This window comes from Piliocolobus tephrosceles, chromosome 2 (genome assembly GCF_002776525.5).
Source record: "Piliocolobus tephrosceles isolate RC106 chromosome 2, ASM277652v3, whole genome shotgun sequence".
NCBI lineage: Eukaryota > Metazoa > Chordata > Mammalia > Primates > Cercopithecidae > Piliocolobus > Piliocolobus tephrosceles.
This window is the reverse complement of record NC_045435.1, coordinates 151,704,823-151,723,129: the sequence shown is the minus strand read 5'-3', so window position 1 is coordinate 151,723,129 and position 18,307 is coordinate 151,704,823. Positions and strand designations below refer to the sequence as shown.

The 18,307-nt window shown below is 48.3% G+C and overlaps 1 protein-coding gene across 1 annotated transcript in view; it reads left to right on the top strand.

Moving 5' to 3' along the window:
• Positions 1–3,899: 3,899 nt before the first annotated feature.
• GALNT15 (polypeptide N-acetylgalactosaminyltransferase 15) overlaps positions 3,900–18,307 on the top strand; it is a 48,078-nt gene continuing 33,670 nt past the window's right edge. The window contains exons 1-2 of the mRNA XM_023207360.1: positions 3,900–4,947; positions 17,873–18,039. Coding sequence (XP_023063128.1) covers positions 4,403–4,947; positions 17,873–18,039 — 712 coding nt within the window. The 5' untranslated portion in view covers positions 3,900–4,402. The remainder of the gene's footprint in view (positions 4,948–17,872; positions 18,040–18,307) is intronic.

Here is an 18,307-nt window from a genome sequence, read left to right as displayed (position 1 = left end):
ATTTCAACATGAAGTCTGGAGGAACAAACATTCAAACCACAGCACCAAGTCAAACAAATGCCTGGGGTTAAGTTATTTGGGGGAATCGCCTCTCCAGCTTCCCTTATTCTTGCTGTTTACACCTCAGCTTGAGATGGGAAGAACAGCAATTGGGCCGTTGATGACATCTTCTTGAATTGCTTGGGCCAGGTCTACTATTGCTTTGCAGATTTTTTTTTTTTTTTCACTAGCTGAAGTCTACTGTTCCTTTAGTGAATACTCTCAGACTCTGATTTGTTCTGGCACTTTAACCTGCCATCCACCTGAACAGAAAATTTTCATTTTTTTCTAGGCAAATAGCAGACTTTTTAACACCAAAGCTGACATGGCTTATGAGAAAACAGACAGATGAAAAGCTAGAGAGAGAAACATACAGACACCCCAGTGGCAGTCTAATTTTGGTGTTGATCATCTCACCTCTCTGAGCACTGAGACAGCCTGGAGGTTAGATCAACGATGCTCTGAGTCCCAGGAGAGACCCATGGCCTGCGTCTCGGGCTTCACCAGATCTAGTTTATCTTGAACTGGAGCCAAGAATCCCAGGCCAGAGTCACCCAGCCCCAGTTCTTTTGGGAACCTTTTTTCATGGACTGTCTCCATCATGGGAAGGCCAAGTTTAAGCCCCTGGGCTGAGGAGGTTAGTATGACACCTAGCCTCACTAGAGGTTAGGAAAGAGATGGAATAGTAGAAGGAGAGAATGGAAATGACAGAGCAAGAGCAAGAGTTGAGAGAAGGCGGAGGAGGGTGGGAGGGTAAGGAAGGGAGGAGGAATAGTGTCTGTTTCCTGCGGCTGCCATAACAAAGTCCCACAAGTGGGTGATTTAAATAACAGAAATGTATGATCTCACAGTTCCAGCGACGAGAAGTCCATGATCAAGGTGTTGGCAGGGCTATTTCTTTCTTAGGACTGTGAAGGAGAGTCTGTTTCATGTCTCTCCTAGCTACCAGTGGTTTTCCGGCCATCTTTGATATTCCTTGGGTTTTAGATGCATCACCCAGCCTCTGCCCTCTTCTTCACATGACGTTCTCTGTGTATGCCTGCCTCTGCCCAGTTGTCCCCTTTTTGTAAGAACACCAGTCATATTAGACTAGGGTCCACCCTAACAACCTCCTTGTAACTTGATAATCTACAAAGATCCTATTTCCTGTTAAGGCCCCCTTCACAGGTTCCCCAGCAGAGGCAGGGCTTCAATTGTAATTCTGAAGGACGCGATTCAACCCATGATGGGAGCAAGGGTGAGGAAGAGAGGAGGACGGAGCAAGGTCTGGGCCTCATGTGCCAGGTGACAGGGAGGGATGGGAGGAACTGGCAGCAAAGCTGGCAGGGACAGCAGCAAAGTCCTGGGGAGTGGAACAGTGTGCTTTGTGTGCTCTGGAAAAACAGCCGTGAACAATCAGACAAAAGCCCTGCCCTTGTGGAGCTTACATTTTATGGGAGTGGATGGAGAAACGGACAATAAACACCTTAATATTTTAATTTGCCAGGTGTTGAGAAGAGCCACAGAGATTCTCAAAGAAAGCCCCGTGTGGAGGAGGGGCTTTCAGTGTAGAATGGTGGGTCCAGGAAGGCTTCATTAAATAGACGACATTGGAGTGAACACAAAAATGAAGAAATGAGCCATATGGATGACTTTCCGGGGAAAGAGTGCTCAAGCGGCGGGCTGGCCAGGGTGACAGCTCTGGTGTTCTTGGCAAGTTCAAGCACAATGTTGCTGGAGATGAGTGGAAGATGGTGACTGTGCACACTCAGTTTTCTGAAGGCCTCCGGGATTTGAAACCTTCTAATCCTTCATCCTCATTAACCTCAAAATGTCCCCAGAAATTCTGAACTACATCTCCCAGGGTGTCTGCCTCTTGAATTTGGAAATGACACAGTATCCCTACCTGGCAATACACCCTGATTTGAGATTTGGAAGACACAATTCAATCCAGAAATTGCTAAGTACTGTCCACTGGGGCATTACAATGGGATCCCAGAACAACCACATGTAACCCACGATTTCACCTCTGACTTCATGAAAACACACGTGTACACATGCTTGTGCATGTGTGTGTGCACAGACACACCACACACACTGGAAGAAACAACTGAGTCAAAAGGTAAGACTTTTTTTATGAGATTTTCAAGCTGACATTCTAAGATCAAAGACAAAAACAATGAGAAGTTCATTGCAGGACTTCCCCAACGGCAGTTTTTCCCCCTCCACTCTTGGTTGTAGATAGTATGGCTGCTTTACAGTCATCAAAAGAAACACAGCTCATGGTGATGGCCAGCTATCCTTCAATGTGTTCAAGACAGAAGCCCGAAAACTGAGCATGCTGGATTCTCTTCTCCCTTCTACCTACCTCACTCCCTCAGTGATCTCAGGTCTCACGGCTTCAAACACTATCTGAGTGCTGCTGGAGTCCAGCTTTGTATGTGCAGGCCAGACCTCCCCATGACCTTCAGCTATCCCACATCCTGCTGCCTCCACTTCACCTCCTCTTAGCTGTCTAAAGGACACCTCAAATGTCACATGTTCCAAACCAAGCCACTGGCATTCATCTCCTTCCACCTTCTCTCCTTCCCCCTCTTGGTTAATGGCATCTCTATTCTTCCAACTACTCAGACCAAAAATTTGAACTCATCCTTGACTCTTCTCTTCCTCTCACATTAGTCATTAATTCATCAGCAAATCCTATATGTTCTTCCTTAAAGTATATCCACAAGCTGACCCCTGTCACCACTGATGCCACTTAGTGCAAGCCAAGAACCTCTTGGTTGGTCTCCCTGCTCCTGCTCTTTGCCCCCCACTGATTAGTTTCAACCCAGCAGCCAGAATGATCCAGTTAAAACCCCAGTCAGATTGTGTCTCGCCTCTAAGGGCTCCCCTGTCACTCAGAGGAAAAGCCAAAGTTCCTTCCAGGGGGTGCAACCAGGGGGTGTCCTGCATGGTCCTCCTGCCCCCCGCCCCGTTGCCTCTCTTATTCCACTTCCCATCAGGCTCCACCTTGCTCTCTTTGCTTCAGCCATGCTGATCTTTTGCTGTTCCTCAGACATGCCGGCATACTCTTGCCCTAGAACCTTCACATTTATCATTCTATCTGCCTCGAACGCTCAACCTCAGATAGCTGTGCAGCCCTCTTCTTTACACAAATGATAACTCTTCCATGAAACCTTTCTCCACCACTCAATGTCCATTTCCAAGCCCAGCCCATGCTCCCCAGCCCCATGCCTGCTCTGCTTTTTTGCCTTCATCCTCATCACCATCTGACCCAGTGGATAGTTTTAGCTGTATCTCTCACTAGAATGCAAGCTCCATGAGACACACATTTTTGTCTGTGTTATTCATTGCTCTACTTCCAGTTCCCAGAACAGTTTTGGCACATAGCGTGTGTTCATTAATTACGTGTTGGTTAAATGAAGGAAGCTTTATGATGGAAGAAGCAATTCACTCCTCTTCCAGTGTCCCCCTCAGTGCCCAGGGCAGAACAGGCCTTCAGCTGCTCTTGCGGGAGCAGGAGGGACTTGCAAAATCATCTCCCTTAGCTCCCTCATTTTCAGGAGGACAAGGACAGTGGTCCCCAGGAAGGGAAGGAGAGTCCAACCTAGTTTGGCTGATCCCCTGTGGGAGGCTGAGGTACAGACAAACAGCTGCAACTCCTTGCATCTATGCCACACACACAGCCTTTCTGAATCAGAGGGTATTATTCTTTCCTTCTGAACTCTTGGGATATTCCTGTTTTGATTTGGCTCTAGCAGTGACGCCGAGTTGTGCAAAGCCTGGGAACAGTGAGGGCATTAGGACCAGGAGTGAGGCGCACGCTTGGCTCTGGGTTGTGTCTGGCAGAGGGATCTCGGCTGAGTGGAGCTATGTGTGAAAGGAAACCAGGCACTGCCTGCCGGCTTTACATCTGTTGATCTGACCTGACTGGAAGTGTCCAAAGAGGGACGGCTGTCAGCCCTGCTTGACTGAGAACCCACCAGCTCATCCCAGACACCTCATAGCAACCTATTTATGCAAAGGGGGAAAGAAACACCTGAGCAGAATGGAATCATTATTTTTTTCCCAAGGAGAAAACCGGGGTAAAGGGAGGAAAGGAATTCAATTTGAAGTCCCTGTGAATGGGCTTTCAGAAGGCAATTAAGGAAATCCACTCAGAAAGGACTTGGGGTGGAACTTGGGTCCTGTGGTTTTCTGATTGTAAGTAGAAGCAGGTCTTACACATGCTGTTGGCAAATGTCAGGAGCAGGTTAAGTGACTGGCAGAAAAACTTCCAGGTGGAACGAGCAACCCAGGTTCTGCTGCAAGCTTGAAGGAGCCTGGAGCGGGAGAAAGCGAACTTGAACATGACCTGTTGCATTTGGCAAGTTCCAGCAACATGCTCCTAAGGAAGCGATACAGGCACAGACCATGCAGACTCCAATTCCTCCTGCTGCTCCTCACGCTGGGATGCGTCCTGATGATGGTGGCGATGTTGCACCCTCCCCCGCACGCCCTGCACCAGACTGTCACAGCCCAAGCCAGCAAGCACAGCCCTGAAGCCAGGTACCGCCTGGACTTTGGGGAATCCCAGGATTGGGTACTGGAGGCTGAGGATGAGGGCGAAGAGTACAGCCCTCTGGAGGGCCTGCCACCCTTTATCTCACTGCGGGAGGATCAGCTGCTGGTGGCCGTGGCCTTACCCCGGGCCAGAAGGAACCAGAGCCAGGGCAGGAGAGGTGGCAGCTACCGCCTCATCAAGCAGCCGAGCAGGAGGCAGGGTGAGGAAGCCCCAAAGAGGGACTGGGGGGCCGAGGAGGAGGACGGGGAGGTGTCTGAAGAAGAGGAGCTGACCCTGTTCAGCCTGGACCCACATGGCCTCCAGGAGGCACTCAGTGCCCGCATCCCCCTCCAGAGGGCTCTGCCTGAGGTGCGGCACCCGCTGTAAGTAAGGCCCTTGTTTTCCCTTCCCTGATCCCAGGGCATGATCAGGTGGTAGAAAACTCGGGGACGCAAACTTTCTGTACCCTGCCTCTCCTGTCCTTAGAGCAAGTGCTTTTCAAGATGCAGTACCTGGGCCAGCAGCGTCAGCATCCCCCGGGCACTGGTGGGTTCTCAGAAATGCAGATTCTCAGCCCCCATCCCAGACCTGCCAAACAAGAAACCCTGGGTGGGGTCCAGTGATCTCTATGAACAAGCCCTTCAGGTGAGGACCATGGTCCTAGAAAGCAGAAAGTGCGGACTCTTGCTTGTTCATTCTCTTCTCCGTCCTGGGTTCTAGTTCTTCTGTCTTTAGGTCAAATGGCTTTGTTTCTACAACACAGAAGGGAGGTTAGAGCAGATATTCCCCAGTTCTAACCCCCTGACTCCACTCCATTTTGATTTTAGGGCTATTGTTAGTGTTTGCTTTTAGTTTGGATCAAAATAACAATTGCAGTTTACATTTAGGGGGCTCTTCCCATGTGTCTGGATTTACTTTACAAGCTTTTAATGTATTAACTCATAAAGTCCTGGAAAGTCCTCGCAGCTCTGCAAGATGGGTGCTAGTAATATCATCATGCTTATTCTATAGGTATGAAAACAAGACGGAGTGGCTTTCGCAGTCACGCTGCTAGTAGGTAACAAAGTCGGGATTTGAATGCAGGCATGCGAGCTCCAGTCCGCCTGACCCACCGCTCCATGCCACCCTCCTTGGGTCACTAGACTAAGGAAACAAGCCCAGTGCCTGAGAGCCAGAATACTGTGCTGACTGCAATTTACCCAGCCAGGGCGGCCCCGGCCCCAGGAGGTGAGCTGAGAAGTGTAGGTGATGTGCAGAGCTGTGCCCAGGGAGATGCTAGCCCATCCTCCACACCCCCTGCTCCCTTACTGTCACCATGGCTGGCCACTGAGGAGGGAGCCTTGGTTACCAGCACCCAGGGAGCAAGGCAGCTGCTTAGTTTTAGTTTGGTGATTTAGGTCCCTTTTCCTACGGGCCACTGCTCCTCCCAGAGCCTGGAGAGTTTCCTGGAAAGCAAACATTTGTGCAGAGCAGCAGTTGGAGGTAGGGCCCCACATTCCTCAGATCCCTGATCTAGTTCCCCTCAGCCTGGCTGCTCAGCCACTCACGCTCAAGGGTGTGCACCTGCAGACACAGCAGCGGGAGTGAACATCTCCTCAAATTGTGTGCCCTAGGTGCCTCAGTCACCTCACCCTACTTCCATTTCAACCCCGCTACACTGTTTTCAAGCCTTACCTTTAAAAGCTGTTTTCAGGAAATTCCCACCCCATTCTAGTTTTGTGCCCTCCCTGCACCCTGGAGTTACTACAACTAAATCCAAATGATCATTGATGTATTTATCAGTCAAATGCCTGCTTTCCCTGCCATGCTGTGAGCCCCTTAGAAAGTAAGGACTGAATTTGTATTGTACATCTCAAAGCCCAACATGCAGTAAAGAAGTGATTGCTGAATGAACAAATACATAGTTTTCAAATTTGTTGACACTATTTTTCATTGGCCTGGAGCAAGAATGAGCGTCCTCTTTTTGCCAATGAGAAATATTGCCTGAAACAAGAGGATCCATGACTACCAAAGTGATACGTGTGCGTGACTGGTGTGTTTGCATAGTGCAAATGTGGGGTGAATATGCGTATTTGTAGGTCATGGTATATGTGTGTTCGTGCATGTGTGTTGTATATATTCTCTGTGTTGTGTGTGCACTGCATTATGTGTATTAAATGGATGTCGTGCATGTATGTGTAGTACATGCATGTACTGCATTGTGTGGTGCCTATACACTTGGTGCATGTTACTTTGTGTATGTGGTATGATATGCACAGGTATGCATTGTGCATTGTATTGTCTTGTGTGCATGTGTGTTAATGTGCATGTATTATGTGCATGGTTCATATATGTATTTTGTATTGGGTGATGTCACATGCATTGTTCATCTGGGTGTGTGTTGCAGTTTGCTATTTGTTTTGCATATGTTTATGTGGTGCATGTGTGCACAGGTATTGTGTTGTGACTGTTTCTTGTGTATGATGTGCTTCTGTGGTGCATTGTGTTATAAATGCATTGTGTGACTGGTATATGCATACATGTACAAGTGTGTTGTGTTTATTATGCATGTGGTATAAAGTGCATGGATATGTTGCATGTGGCACAAGTGCAGGTAAATTTTGTGGTGTGTGTGCTGTGCACGTAATTTTTATGTGCTGTGTGTGTAGTGTGCATGGGTGTAATTCGTGGGTATTGTGTATCTTGTGCCTGTGCTGTGATGTGCAGTACTGTGCATGTACTGTGCCTGTGTGTGGTGTAGTGTTTGTTTCACATGTTTTTGTGGTACGTGTGTGTATGTATTCTTTGTGTGTTATAAATGTGTGTGGTGTGAGTGATACGTGTGTATGTGTGCAAGCATGTTGTGTGTGTTATGCATGTAGTGTGATGTTCATGAGTGTGTGATGTGCACTGTGAGGTGCGTGGTGCAAGTCTGGGTACATTGTGTGTTGTGTGTGTTTGATGTGCACTTGTGTGTTTATGTGTGTGTGCAACACTTCAGTGGTTGCTTCTTCCAGCCAGAGTAACCAATTCGTCTTGACTTGCCGCCTGAGACTTCCCAGATTTTAGCACTGAAAGTCCCAGGCAGTCAGGAGGAAACTCCTCAACCCCTGCGAAGGGAGATGATTGGATTCTCCAATCCCCAGCTTGCCAGGGTTCTCACGGAACGGCCGCCAGCTCTGTGCGTAGGTGCTCAGCGCCCTCTGCTGGCCCCGACTGGGGCGTGCGGCCTGCGCAGCCCAGGCCTTGGCCGCAGACTCCCCTCTCCAGTCTGCGGTTCAAGCTCTGGCGCCTTCCCTTCCCTGGATTCCTCGCCTGAGTACACAAGAGAGTTCCTGCAAAGCAAGGCAAACGATCTCCACCCTCCCCCCAGGGTGACAGGACTCTTCTCCTACCCGTTTAAATCTGGGCCACACTACAACACATAAGAGAAACAGCCATATGTTAAGCGCCTGCTGTATGCGGGCCCTGCACGCTGCTTTCCCACCAGGACCAGACAAGCCCCTCTGGCTCAGTTCCTACACCCGAAGGCCCAAACTAGCTCTGCCTGTTGTCCTTTCCCCCCTGCCCAGGCCACAGGCCTTTTTCTGAGTACCTCTAGGGTCATTTCTGGAGGTCAGTCTGAATAGGTGGCATTTGAGGATAATTACCAATGACGCAAGAGCAAAAAAGAAAAATATCAGTGGAAAAGAGGTCAAAAGACAGTCTCTGAAAAGAGAGGCAAAATTATAGCGAGCCTTTACTGAGCACTTACTATGTGCTAGAGGCTCTGCTAAGTGGTTTTTGTTTTCAACTCTTCGTAGAAAACCTATAAGGTAGGTTTCATTTCATGGATGAGGAAACTGAGGCACAGAAAGATGGAGAGACTGGTGCCAGGTTATCTGACCGGGTGAGTCTGACACCAAAGTCACCCTCTTAACCACCACGCTACACTTTGCAAGTCTGCCACTCTCCAAGTTACATGGGCTGGAAGTGTTTCAAATTTGTTCTTCTTAGAATGGGGAGAACTCACACGGGTCCATGGGGAGACGCTTGGGGAAATGCTTATCACAGCATCCTTGGTGGTGTGGAGGAGCTGGAAGCCACCTGGGTGTCAACGTCACAGGGCAAGAGGAGCTGGGTGCACCCTATGAGATACTCAGCCTGAGTTAGAAGCAGCAGACTCTGGGTACATTCAACAATGAAGGGAGACCTTAAAAATCCCCTGCTGAGTGAAAAAGTAAGGCACAGAAGGCGGCCTACAGCACTGTATCATTAGGGGAAATGTAAATCCATGCACACTAACCAATCCATTCTTTACAGGAGCAGATCAAACTCAATGAAATGGTTGTGCTGTGGGAAAGGGAGGGCCCTCAGGGCAGAGGTGGGGATAAAACTGAATGAATACTCAGGCAAAATAGAGAGGAGCCCATGATGGAACCACAAACAGAAACGGGATTAACTCAGCCCTTGAAAGCTGCTGTCAAAGAAGGGGCGGGAGGAACAAGCCCTGCCCATTTAGCCTCCTGTAGCATGGAAGGCTTTCAAAGTTCTTCCAGGCCCCAGCTCTCCTTTGATCATCCTGGCACCCAGTGCAGGGGCAATGGATTCCTAGGATCAAAGAGGCTGCTGAGTGAGCCAGTGCTTTATAATCTACGTCTAGGGACGAACTTGAGCGTGCATCAGAACACCTAGAGGGCTTGTTAAAATACAGATTCCTGGCTTCCAGTCCTGCAGTTTCTGATCCAGTGGGTGTGAGATTCAACATTTGCATTTCTGCAAACTCCTGGTACTGCTGCTGCTGCTGCTGATCCAGAGACACTTTGAGAACCTCTGCTCGAAGGCACGCTCTTTATGCCAAACAGACTGGCCACAGCAGTGCTCCTCAGACTTTAAGGTGCGTGTGAATCATCTAGGCATCCTGTTAAAATGCAGTCAAATTCAGCAGGTCAGGAGGGCAGCCTCAGATGCTCCATTTCTATCAAAGGCACTCCAAGGTGGCACCAGCACTGCTGGCCCACAGAGCACATTTTTCAACAGCAAGGAGTTACACGGCGACTTCCCAAACGTATGTGCACACCCAACCCCCCTCACTTGTTAAAGACGTAATTGCTTGTTAAAGACATAGAGACGTTCAGACCCCCTCACTGGCAATGCTCCAGAGTTCTGAGTTGGAGCCCAGTAATCTGAATTTTTTAAAGCTGATGCTGGACAGTCTGGGGAACTAGAGGTAAAGAAAGCGAGTGGAGAGCTGGTAGAGTTTGGGAAGTTTCCACGTAGGAAGCAATGCTAGAGTCAGAAAATAGAGAAGACAGCAGAGAGGAACAGGCTCCCTCATGGCCCCAGGGCTTTGTCTCAAACAGAAATGTCAGCTCAGTGGTAGCTGGCTGTGTGCTCCCTGCTTTTAACTTGCCTTTATGGTTCCGCCTGTGTTTCCCTGGTTTATGTACCCATAGCTGTGATTAAACAGTTGTGGACCTGGGGTTGAATCCTGGTACCACCTGTTACTGTGTGACCTTATACAAGTCACTCAACCTCTCTGAGCCTCAGTTCCTCAACTGTAAAATGGGATAATAATAACACCCTTGCCTAAGGTTGTAGAGAAAATGAGATACAACGTGTGATGATTTTCCTTGTGTATTAAGTCTAAACAGAAGTTGCCCTTATCATATTCTTGAGTAAATGGCGTAGGAGTAAGTTGGAGAGATGGAGAAAAATGGAGCTGTGGATATCACATTGCTGTCCTTTCTCTGACTGAAAAGTTATTTTCTGGCCCTGGAGGCTGCTAAATCCTCATAAATGTGCAGGTACAGTGGAATTATCCCGAAAGTCCTAAAAACTATTCATACTCATGCTCCACTTCCAAGGATTTCTATTTAGTTGGTCTGGGGTGAGGCCTGGGCATCGAGAGCTTAAAACTCCCCAGGTGGTTCTATCATGCAGCTGGGCTGAGAACCAGGGCTGCAAAGCCCCAGGTGGTCAGTGGCTCTTCACAGCCAGTGGGGAGAGCTGGGAGGGGTATCTTCTCCTTTGTTCCCCACTCCCTGCCCCAGAGGCCGTAATGGGCATGGGGTCAGAGGGAAGGGCGGGGGCGGGAGAATCGCCTTGGCTGCAGCTTTGTTGTCAAGTAGAAGATGGTGTTGCAATCCACGCAGGGTCCACTCAGTTCCCTGCAAAACCTCTGTCCTGCCAGGCCGTGATTCACCCCAAGATAACTCCCCACACCCCTTGTTGGCTCTGATAGCCTGGCCTGCAAAAGAGGAAGGAGGCAGCTGACAGGGCATCCATAAATCCGAGAGGGTAGACATGCCCTTCGGGATGGGGGACAAGAACAGGAACAGGCTGGGCTTGAGACCTGGGGCTGGAGCTCAGCTCAATTCCCCCCACAAGAGAGGGAAGACAACCCAGTGTGGGCAGTGTGAGTGGTGCCTATGGGGCCTGCCTGTAAGTCATGAAGGGATGCCACAAACACCAAGCTTGCAGCCCTCCAGTCCACGGTGGCCGCAGCAGAGGCAGTACCTTCTCTAGACCTCCATTCTGGATCCATTACCCCTCAGTGGGGTTGCAGTGTAGACAATGCTGAGTACATATCACCCTTTTTTGGGTCAAATGCACTCACCGTAGCAAGTGTGGTAGGGTCTTGCTCTGCACTTTAGCACTAACCCAGCTGGCCTTGGGGGTTAGATTAGACGTGGCTAATCTGTACCTTGTTCTGGGGTGGGGGGAATTGATATTTACTCCAGTGCCACTCATAGTGTGGTCCTCAGACCTGCAGCCTCAGAAATGCAGACCCCTCAGACCCCACTTAAACCTACTAGATGAAATCTCTATTCTAACAGGATCCCTAGGTGATTTCCATTCGTGTTAAAGTTTGAGTGCCATTAGCCAGTGGTTCACGGCCCCACTCACATTAGAACCAATGAATCGTCATGCCAAGGCTCCAACCCAGACCCAGTAAATGTGATTTATAGGAATTCACTCTCTAAGTGATTCTAATGTGTAGCCAGGCTAAGGACCACTGCTTAGGGCTCTTTAGGTGACTAAGAACAGAGATGCTCAAGTCACTTAAGGTGATGGAGTTACTGCAAGTGTACACAGGAAGTAAGTAAGGAACAGGGAACTGTCCAGACAAGGCTGAAGGAGGTGGACAGGAGGGAGACCCACGGTCCATAGTTCCTCTGGGGACTTGGTCTTCCTGACATCCTGCAGCAGCAGGGGACCCAGCACCTGGCCAAGTAGTCTGTATATCTGTCAGCTCACCTTCTATTGTCTTGTCACTAACAACCACTGCCTTCTACTCTAGCTGTGGTCCAGGAACCAACAGCATCAGCGTTACCTGGGAGCTCACCAGAAATGCAGAATCTCAGGCCCCACCCTAGACCTACTTGACCTAAGTCTGCATTTAATGAGGTCCTGGGTGGTTCAAGGGCATATGGACACCGGAGAGGCACTGAGCTACCTCTTGGCTTCTACCACCCCTTCTTTGGATGACTGTCTGCTCTATGACCTGCTGTCAATTGCTCACTTTTTGCATGTCTAAAGCTCATACTTCTCGAGATGGAGGATCTGGCAGGTTTCTCTGGCCACTAGCCCGGGGAGGCTGTCCCTGTATAGGTGGAACTATGGCTCCAGGATGCTTCATAGGCCTCTGGTCAGTGTTCAGACCAGTGACTCCCAGTCTGTGCCTGTCTCTGGTTCAGAGGTAGGGGCCAGGATCAGAGCAAGCCAAGGATCCCCTGAATCCCCCGGAAGTAAGCTGTGGGACTTTGGAGAACCCGCACAAAGAGAAGGGGATGGCATGTACCTTGTGACCTCTGTCCACTGATGGAGAATGACAGGCTGGCAGCATCAGCCTCCACCGCAGACTCCAGCTCTTTCCTCCCATCTCTCTTGTCTGCAAGCTTTTTCATCCATTCCTCCAACGGCTCAGCTCCAGACTGCGTCCCAGCCCAGCAGCCTTAGGCCTGGCCTAGACGTTGGTGTGGTGTTCCCAAGATAAGTGCCACCAATTACAGGCAAGCTGGGGTTTTCTTGTAATGTAGGAACTTGGCTCTGTGGGATTACTCCCCTGTTAATCTTGACAACCAACTTGCACACTTCCTGAGAACAAGATCAGTGTCTTCCTTCCTTCAGTGAACAAATATTTATTTAACAACTATCAGAAGTAAGAAGGTAAGCAATATCCAGCCCCAACCCCAAGAAGCTTGGGGTGCAATGGGGGATGCAGACAAGCAAACGGGCTGATACATCAGTGGGATCAGGACTGAGATACAGAAGCCTACCCGAGTGGGAGCCTCCACTGATTTGATAGGAACTGGGAGTCAGTATCCCCAAAACAGCTTTAGGAAACCTGGCAGAAATCTTTCTACTCTGGCCAGGCAAGGGGAGGGAGGGAAGAGCGTCAGTACTACAGCCAGGCCATCTGGTGCAATGCTGTGACTCATTCTCTTCAGAGCCATCATCCAAATGCATTTTTCCAAGTTCACAGGGGATCCTGGGGCTGCATGAAAAGAGGGTGTGCATCTGTGTGTAAACACAAGACACCAGACTCCTCTGATCTTGGAGTGTGAAAATAAAAAGCTAGCCTGCAGAACAGCTCTGCTAGGCTAAGATTATCCCTTTTCATCCAGGACACACCCCTGGGCTGGAGAAAGGTATCAACATCCCTGTGTTGGCTAATTAGGGATTAAACCCGGGTTGATTTGATTCCAAAGCCCTTGGTCGTTCCTGTCCCACTGCTCCCACTCAGAGGATGAACAAAGGAGGTCAGGGGTGGGGTTTTGGACACTTGAGTGACACATACAAACCGAGATAGTAAAATATTCACCGGATATTTCCTTGAAGCACAGAGAAATTAGCCTCATTATTTAACAATAAAAACACACATTTCTTCCTGGATCCTCTGCATAAGTCCCTAGTCGCTTGGGGCCTTGCTTTACGATGTTCAAGAGCCTTTGCCCTGCCCTGCCTCATTGGTTAGCTCAGCAATGCTATGAATGTCTTTCCTTCAGTTTCTGGAACATACCAGACCTTCCCACCTCTGGGCCTTATCAGAGGCTGTGACACCTGCCAGGCATGCCATTCCTCACCTGTACTCTCTCTCTGGGCTCGGTCCTACCCACCCTTCAGGTCTCAACTTTGATTTCATGTCCCTACCTCCAGAACGTCTCACTACAGCTGTTGAATAATGGTTTGGTTACGTCTAACAGAATATAAACTCCATGCTATTAGGGGCTATCTTAGTTTAGATTTCCCCCAGAGAAGATCCTGAAAGAAGGCTTTATTTTGCAGGTTATCCCAGGAAGCACGGGTAGGGGCCCAGGAAAGTGGAGCAGAGACTAGAAGGCAGCCCCTGAGAAAGGCATGTGTTCAAGGCAGCTACCTCTGGGCAGCTGGAGCTCAACCCTTGGAGACAGTGTGGAACAGGCGCGCATCTCAGCGCTTCCCACCCTCTGCCCTTAGGGGTGAGGGTGCTGGGTGTTTAATAAACCAACTCTTTTCAATCACTGGCTGAGCACAGCTCACTGGAGTGGGGTAGGGGTTAATTTTCCAGCTCTTCAGGGATGCTCTGACTGGGGAAATCACACTGGTCAGTCAGAGAAAGCCCTAGGGCCATTAGAAGTTGGGCCATCCTGTATTATAATGAGATGGCCCAAGAGGATATGGGCAGGGGCACCACGGATTGTGCTTCAGGCATCATGTCTGTTTCTCCAGGTAGTTCTGCAGTTGCAGAACAAACCACAGCTGTCGGTTTATGTCTTGAAGGCTGTGTGAGCTTCTTTCCCTGAGAGAGGGGAAGGATTCTTTCTGAGCTGATGCCAGAAGACAAACCTCCACAGCTTGCAGGGGGCATCCCCCATAGCCTTGTAATCCCCCATAGCTTTCAAGAACCCATTTGGCCTTTAACATCTCTTAGCAGCCTGTTAAGTTTATCCCACTCATACTCCTTGCGCATCCATCAGTTCACCATCTTCTCGCTCTCTCAGAAGTTATATATGTTCATAAAACCCAGAAATTCCTGGAGCAAGGGGAGTCTATGAAATTCTCTTTTAAATGCTTGCTCTCCTGAGTTTTCTACCTCCTTCTTCCTCCTCCTGCAGGAATGAGCCCCCAAAGAATCAAGAACACACACTTTCAAGGCTGGACGAGCCTGAGACGCTCTTGTAGTAATGGGACATCTGTTAATAATGGCAGCAAACACGTGGTGCTTACTCTGTGCCACCCACTGTTCTTGCTGTTTTATAAAGATCATTTCATCTCCACAGCAGCAAACCCCAAAAAGTGGGCCCTACTGCTACCATTCTGAGGAAACCAAAGTACCCAGAAGCTAAGCAACTTTCCCAGGGTCATCTACGCAGCTAGGAAGTCGTGGAGCCTCAGTGTCCACAGCCTGAGTTACCAGGAGAGACTGCCACCCTGCAGAGAATGTTCTGTGAGATCAAAGAGAGGAACTTGAGTGCCCTAGTCACCATCTAACTAGCAGAGATGGAAGTTCTCACATCTCCTTACTTTGAGTAATATGCAAGGAGTGTGATCTTAAAGAGCTAGAGGTTAAATACCAATTTCTTTCATTGAAGGAGACCCTGCTCCATGCCAGGCACTGTGCTAAGCCCTTTATCAAACTTATTTCTCCCAAAAGCTCTGAAGTGGAAACTGTTGGGAAACCCAAACCCAAACCCAAACTTGTTCAGTAGATGCAGTAGATGTCTCATACTATACTGTAGAAGAGTTGTTTAAAGATAGCTATAATTTGCACAGATGATCATAAATATAACATTCATACTAATTACATTTGTGTCTTTTTGGAAGATGGCTATAAAACAGTCACTGTCTATTGGGTGCCTATTATTATTCTTTGATTCTCTCAATGGGCCTAAAGGGTAATTATGGTTCCCCTTACCTTCCAAATGAGGAAACTGATACCTATAAATATTGAGTGAATTACCCAAGGAAACTTAGGAAGCGACAGAGTGAACATTCAAATCTAAATATATCTGATTCCGAAGTCTAAGTTCTTTTGACCATCTTACTGCAAGGATGCACACACACGCGCGCATGTGCCCATGTGTGTGCATATCACACACTTGTGTTGTTTCCAATTCTCATAGTCTATGAACTGAGACAGAGAAAGGAGCCAGGCATGGCTGGCAGGCATAGCTGTGCTCTGTTCTTGGAGCAGACAGGACTGACTTTGGTAAACTATTAAACTACCCCCACAGGAATTCCAAACCCAGGCCTCTCTGTCCCCAGACTCCTTTCCTATCTCAGTTGGCAAATAGCCAGTCTCCCGGCCATAAACCCAAGTAATAGTTTGGGTTTTTTTTGGTTCCATTTTGGACCTGTTATTTGAACAGCCCTGAATTCAAACTATAAAAGTTCATATAAAGTTCATTATTTTATTTGTTTTAAGGATGGTTCTTAGAATGCTGCTATGCATTTAGGGACTTCTTTCTCAAGTTCATAGGAATTTCTCTTTCAAATAAGTGTTAGATGGGTGTTAAATCTTCTCTTCAAAATTAATGTGATATTTGAGTTAACAGTATCGAATCACGTCGGATTCCTGGTTTTGCTCACTGTGGACGGTTATGTAAGATATTTTCACGATGGGGAGCTGGGTAAAGGGAACACAGGGACTCTCTGTACTATTTTGGCAATTTCTTGTCAGTCTTAAACTATTTCAAAATAAAAAGTGGTAAAGTGGTAATTGAAAGAAAAAAATTACTAGAAAGGGTTTTGCTTTCCCCAAAAAACCTTGTATGTAACTTCTCTAATGGTGATAATTCTGTTGCGGAATAAACATTTTACTTTGGCTACCAGGAATCTCAGAGTCAAATTTAAATTCATTCTAGAAATACCTAGGCCCTTATAACCTATATATTTATGTTCTTTCTCCAAATGCTGACTTTCTACATTTACTTATATTCCTCAGCTCCTGACTTTTCCTCCTTATTTTTATTTTACCATCATTTTAAGTATTTGCATTGTGTGTAGTTTTTTGTGAGGGGCTTCAAATCATTTATGGAAATAAATAGCTTATAAATTTATAAACCAACAAAATAGCTAATTTATGAGATGTTTATGTGTTTTTAAAAATTATTTAGGAATTCTGTTTACCATTACCTAGACTCAATTCTCCCTCTCTACACAGGATTTTGCCCTGAGAGTCACACACAGGTTTCCTGTGCATTGAGAGTTTTCTGCCGTTCTTAGGCTGGTACCAGGCTAGCCAGCAGCGTGAGCTGACACCTCTTGGAAGGTGTTTCCCTCAGACAGGGCCAGCCTCAGCCTGGTTGTCATTCTGCCTGCAGTTCCACCTCACAGATGCCCTTAGGTGTCTGAAGTTTGGGGTCCTTGAGATGGCTCCTATTGACATGTCCCTCTGAGGAGGAACATGGTTTGAGCAGCAGCTGCAACCCAGAAAGAGGCCCTTCAGAAACTTAAGAAAGTGCCTTTTGGGCGGGGCGCAGTGGCTCAGGCCTGTAATCCCAGCACTTTGGGAGACCAAGGCCGGTGGATCGCGAGGTCAGCAGATTGAGACGATCCTGACTAACATGGTGAAACCCAGTCTCTACTGAAAATACAAAAAATTAGCTGGGTGTGGTGGCAGGCGCCTGTAGTCCCAGCTACTCGGGAGGCTCGGGGAGTTACTCGGGGATGGCGTGAACCCGGGAGGCGGAGCTTGCAGTGAGCCGAGATCCTGCCACTGCACTCCAGCCTGGGCGACAGAGCGAGACTCCGTCTCAAAAAAGAAAAAAAAAAGTGCCTTTTGTAAGCAAACCACTATGGCACATGTATTTACCTATGTAACAAACCGGCAAGTCCTGCATATCTATACTGGAACTTAAAGTTAAATTTTAAAAAATAGTAAGTGCTAACATTTAAAAATTGTATGCCAGGTGCTGTGCTAGATTGTAGGAACATAAAAATAAAGAAAGTGGTGTCCCTGCCCTTGAATGGATGACAGTTAGAGATTACTGGACACTTAACTATGTGCGTCATCCTATCTAAGCCTCGCCACAGCTCTGTGAGGTTGATAATATTGTCATTCATTCCCATTTTACAGATGAGGACAGTCATCTGCTGAGAACGATGGCAATGCTTCTCAATTGCAGTGAGAGGGACTTTGGATTAAATGATAAAGGAGCTCTTGAGATCTGAGAATTGGGAGATAGTAGACAGCACCACTATGGGGCGTAACAGGTTCTCTTTAAATGGGAATTTTAAGAGATCCCACAGGAGAGCCATATAATGGGAGCAGCCCCAACCAGGGCAAGGGAAATGAATCAGAGGGTGTGGAATGTTTCTTGTGGGCTTCTCTTCCCCATGGCTCTCTGGCTCTCTTCCCTGCAGATGTCTGCAGCAGCACCCTCAGGACAGCCTGCCCACAGCCAGTGTCATCCTCTGTTTCCATGACGAGGCCTGGTCCACCCTCCTGAGGACTGTACACAGCATCCTTGACACAGTGCCCAGGGCCTTTCTGAAGGAGATCATCCTCGTGGACGACCTCAGCCAGCAAGGTAGCCAAGGCTTTCCTCCAGGCTCGCCTGGGTGAGCCTTACCCCCTGGGGGTGGAGTTCCCAAGCAAAAGATTGAAGTTTGGAACTATTTTAGGCAAGATTCCCCAAGTACAGACCTCCAGATGAGGATTCATGGGCAAGTAACTTACGAATGAAGAGCCACCAGGGGAAACCAGTAAGGCAGTGGGGGCCACAAGACAGAGAAGTCCTGGGGAGGGTCTTGAGGAGCCTCACCTGGGGAGGTCTTGAGGAGCCTCACCTGGGGAGG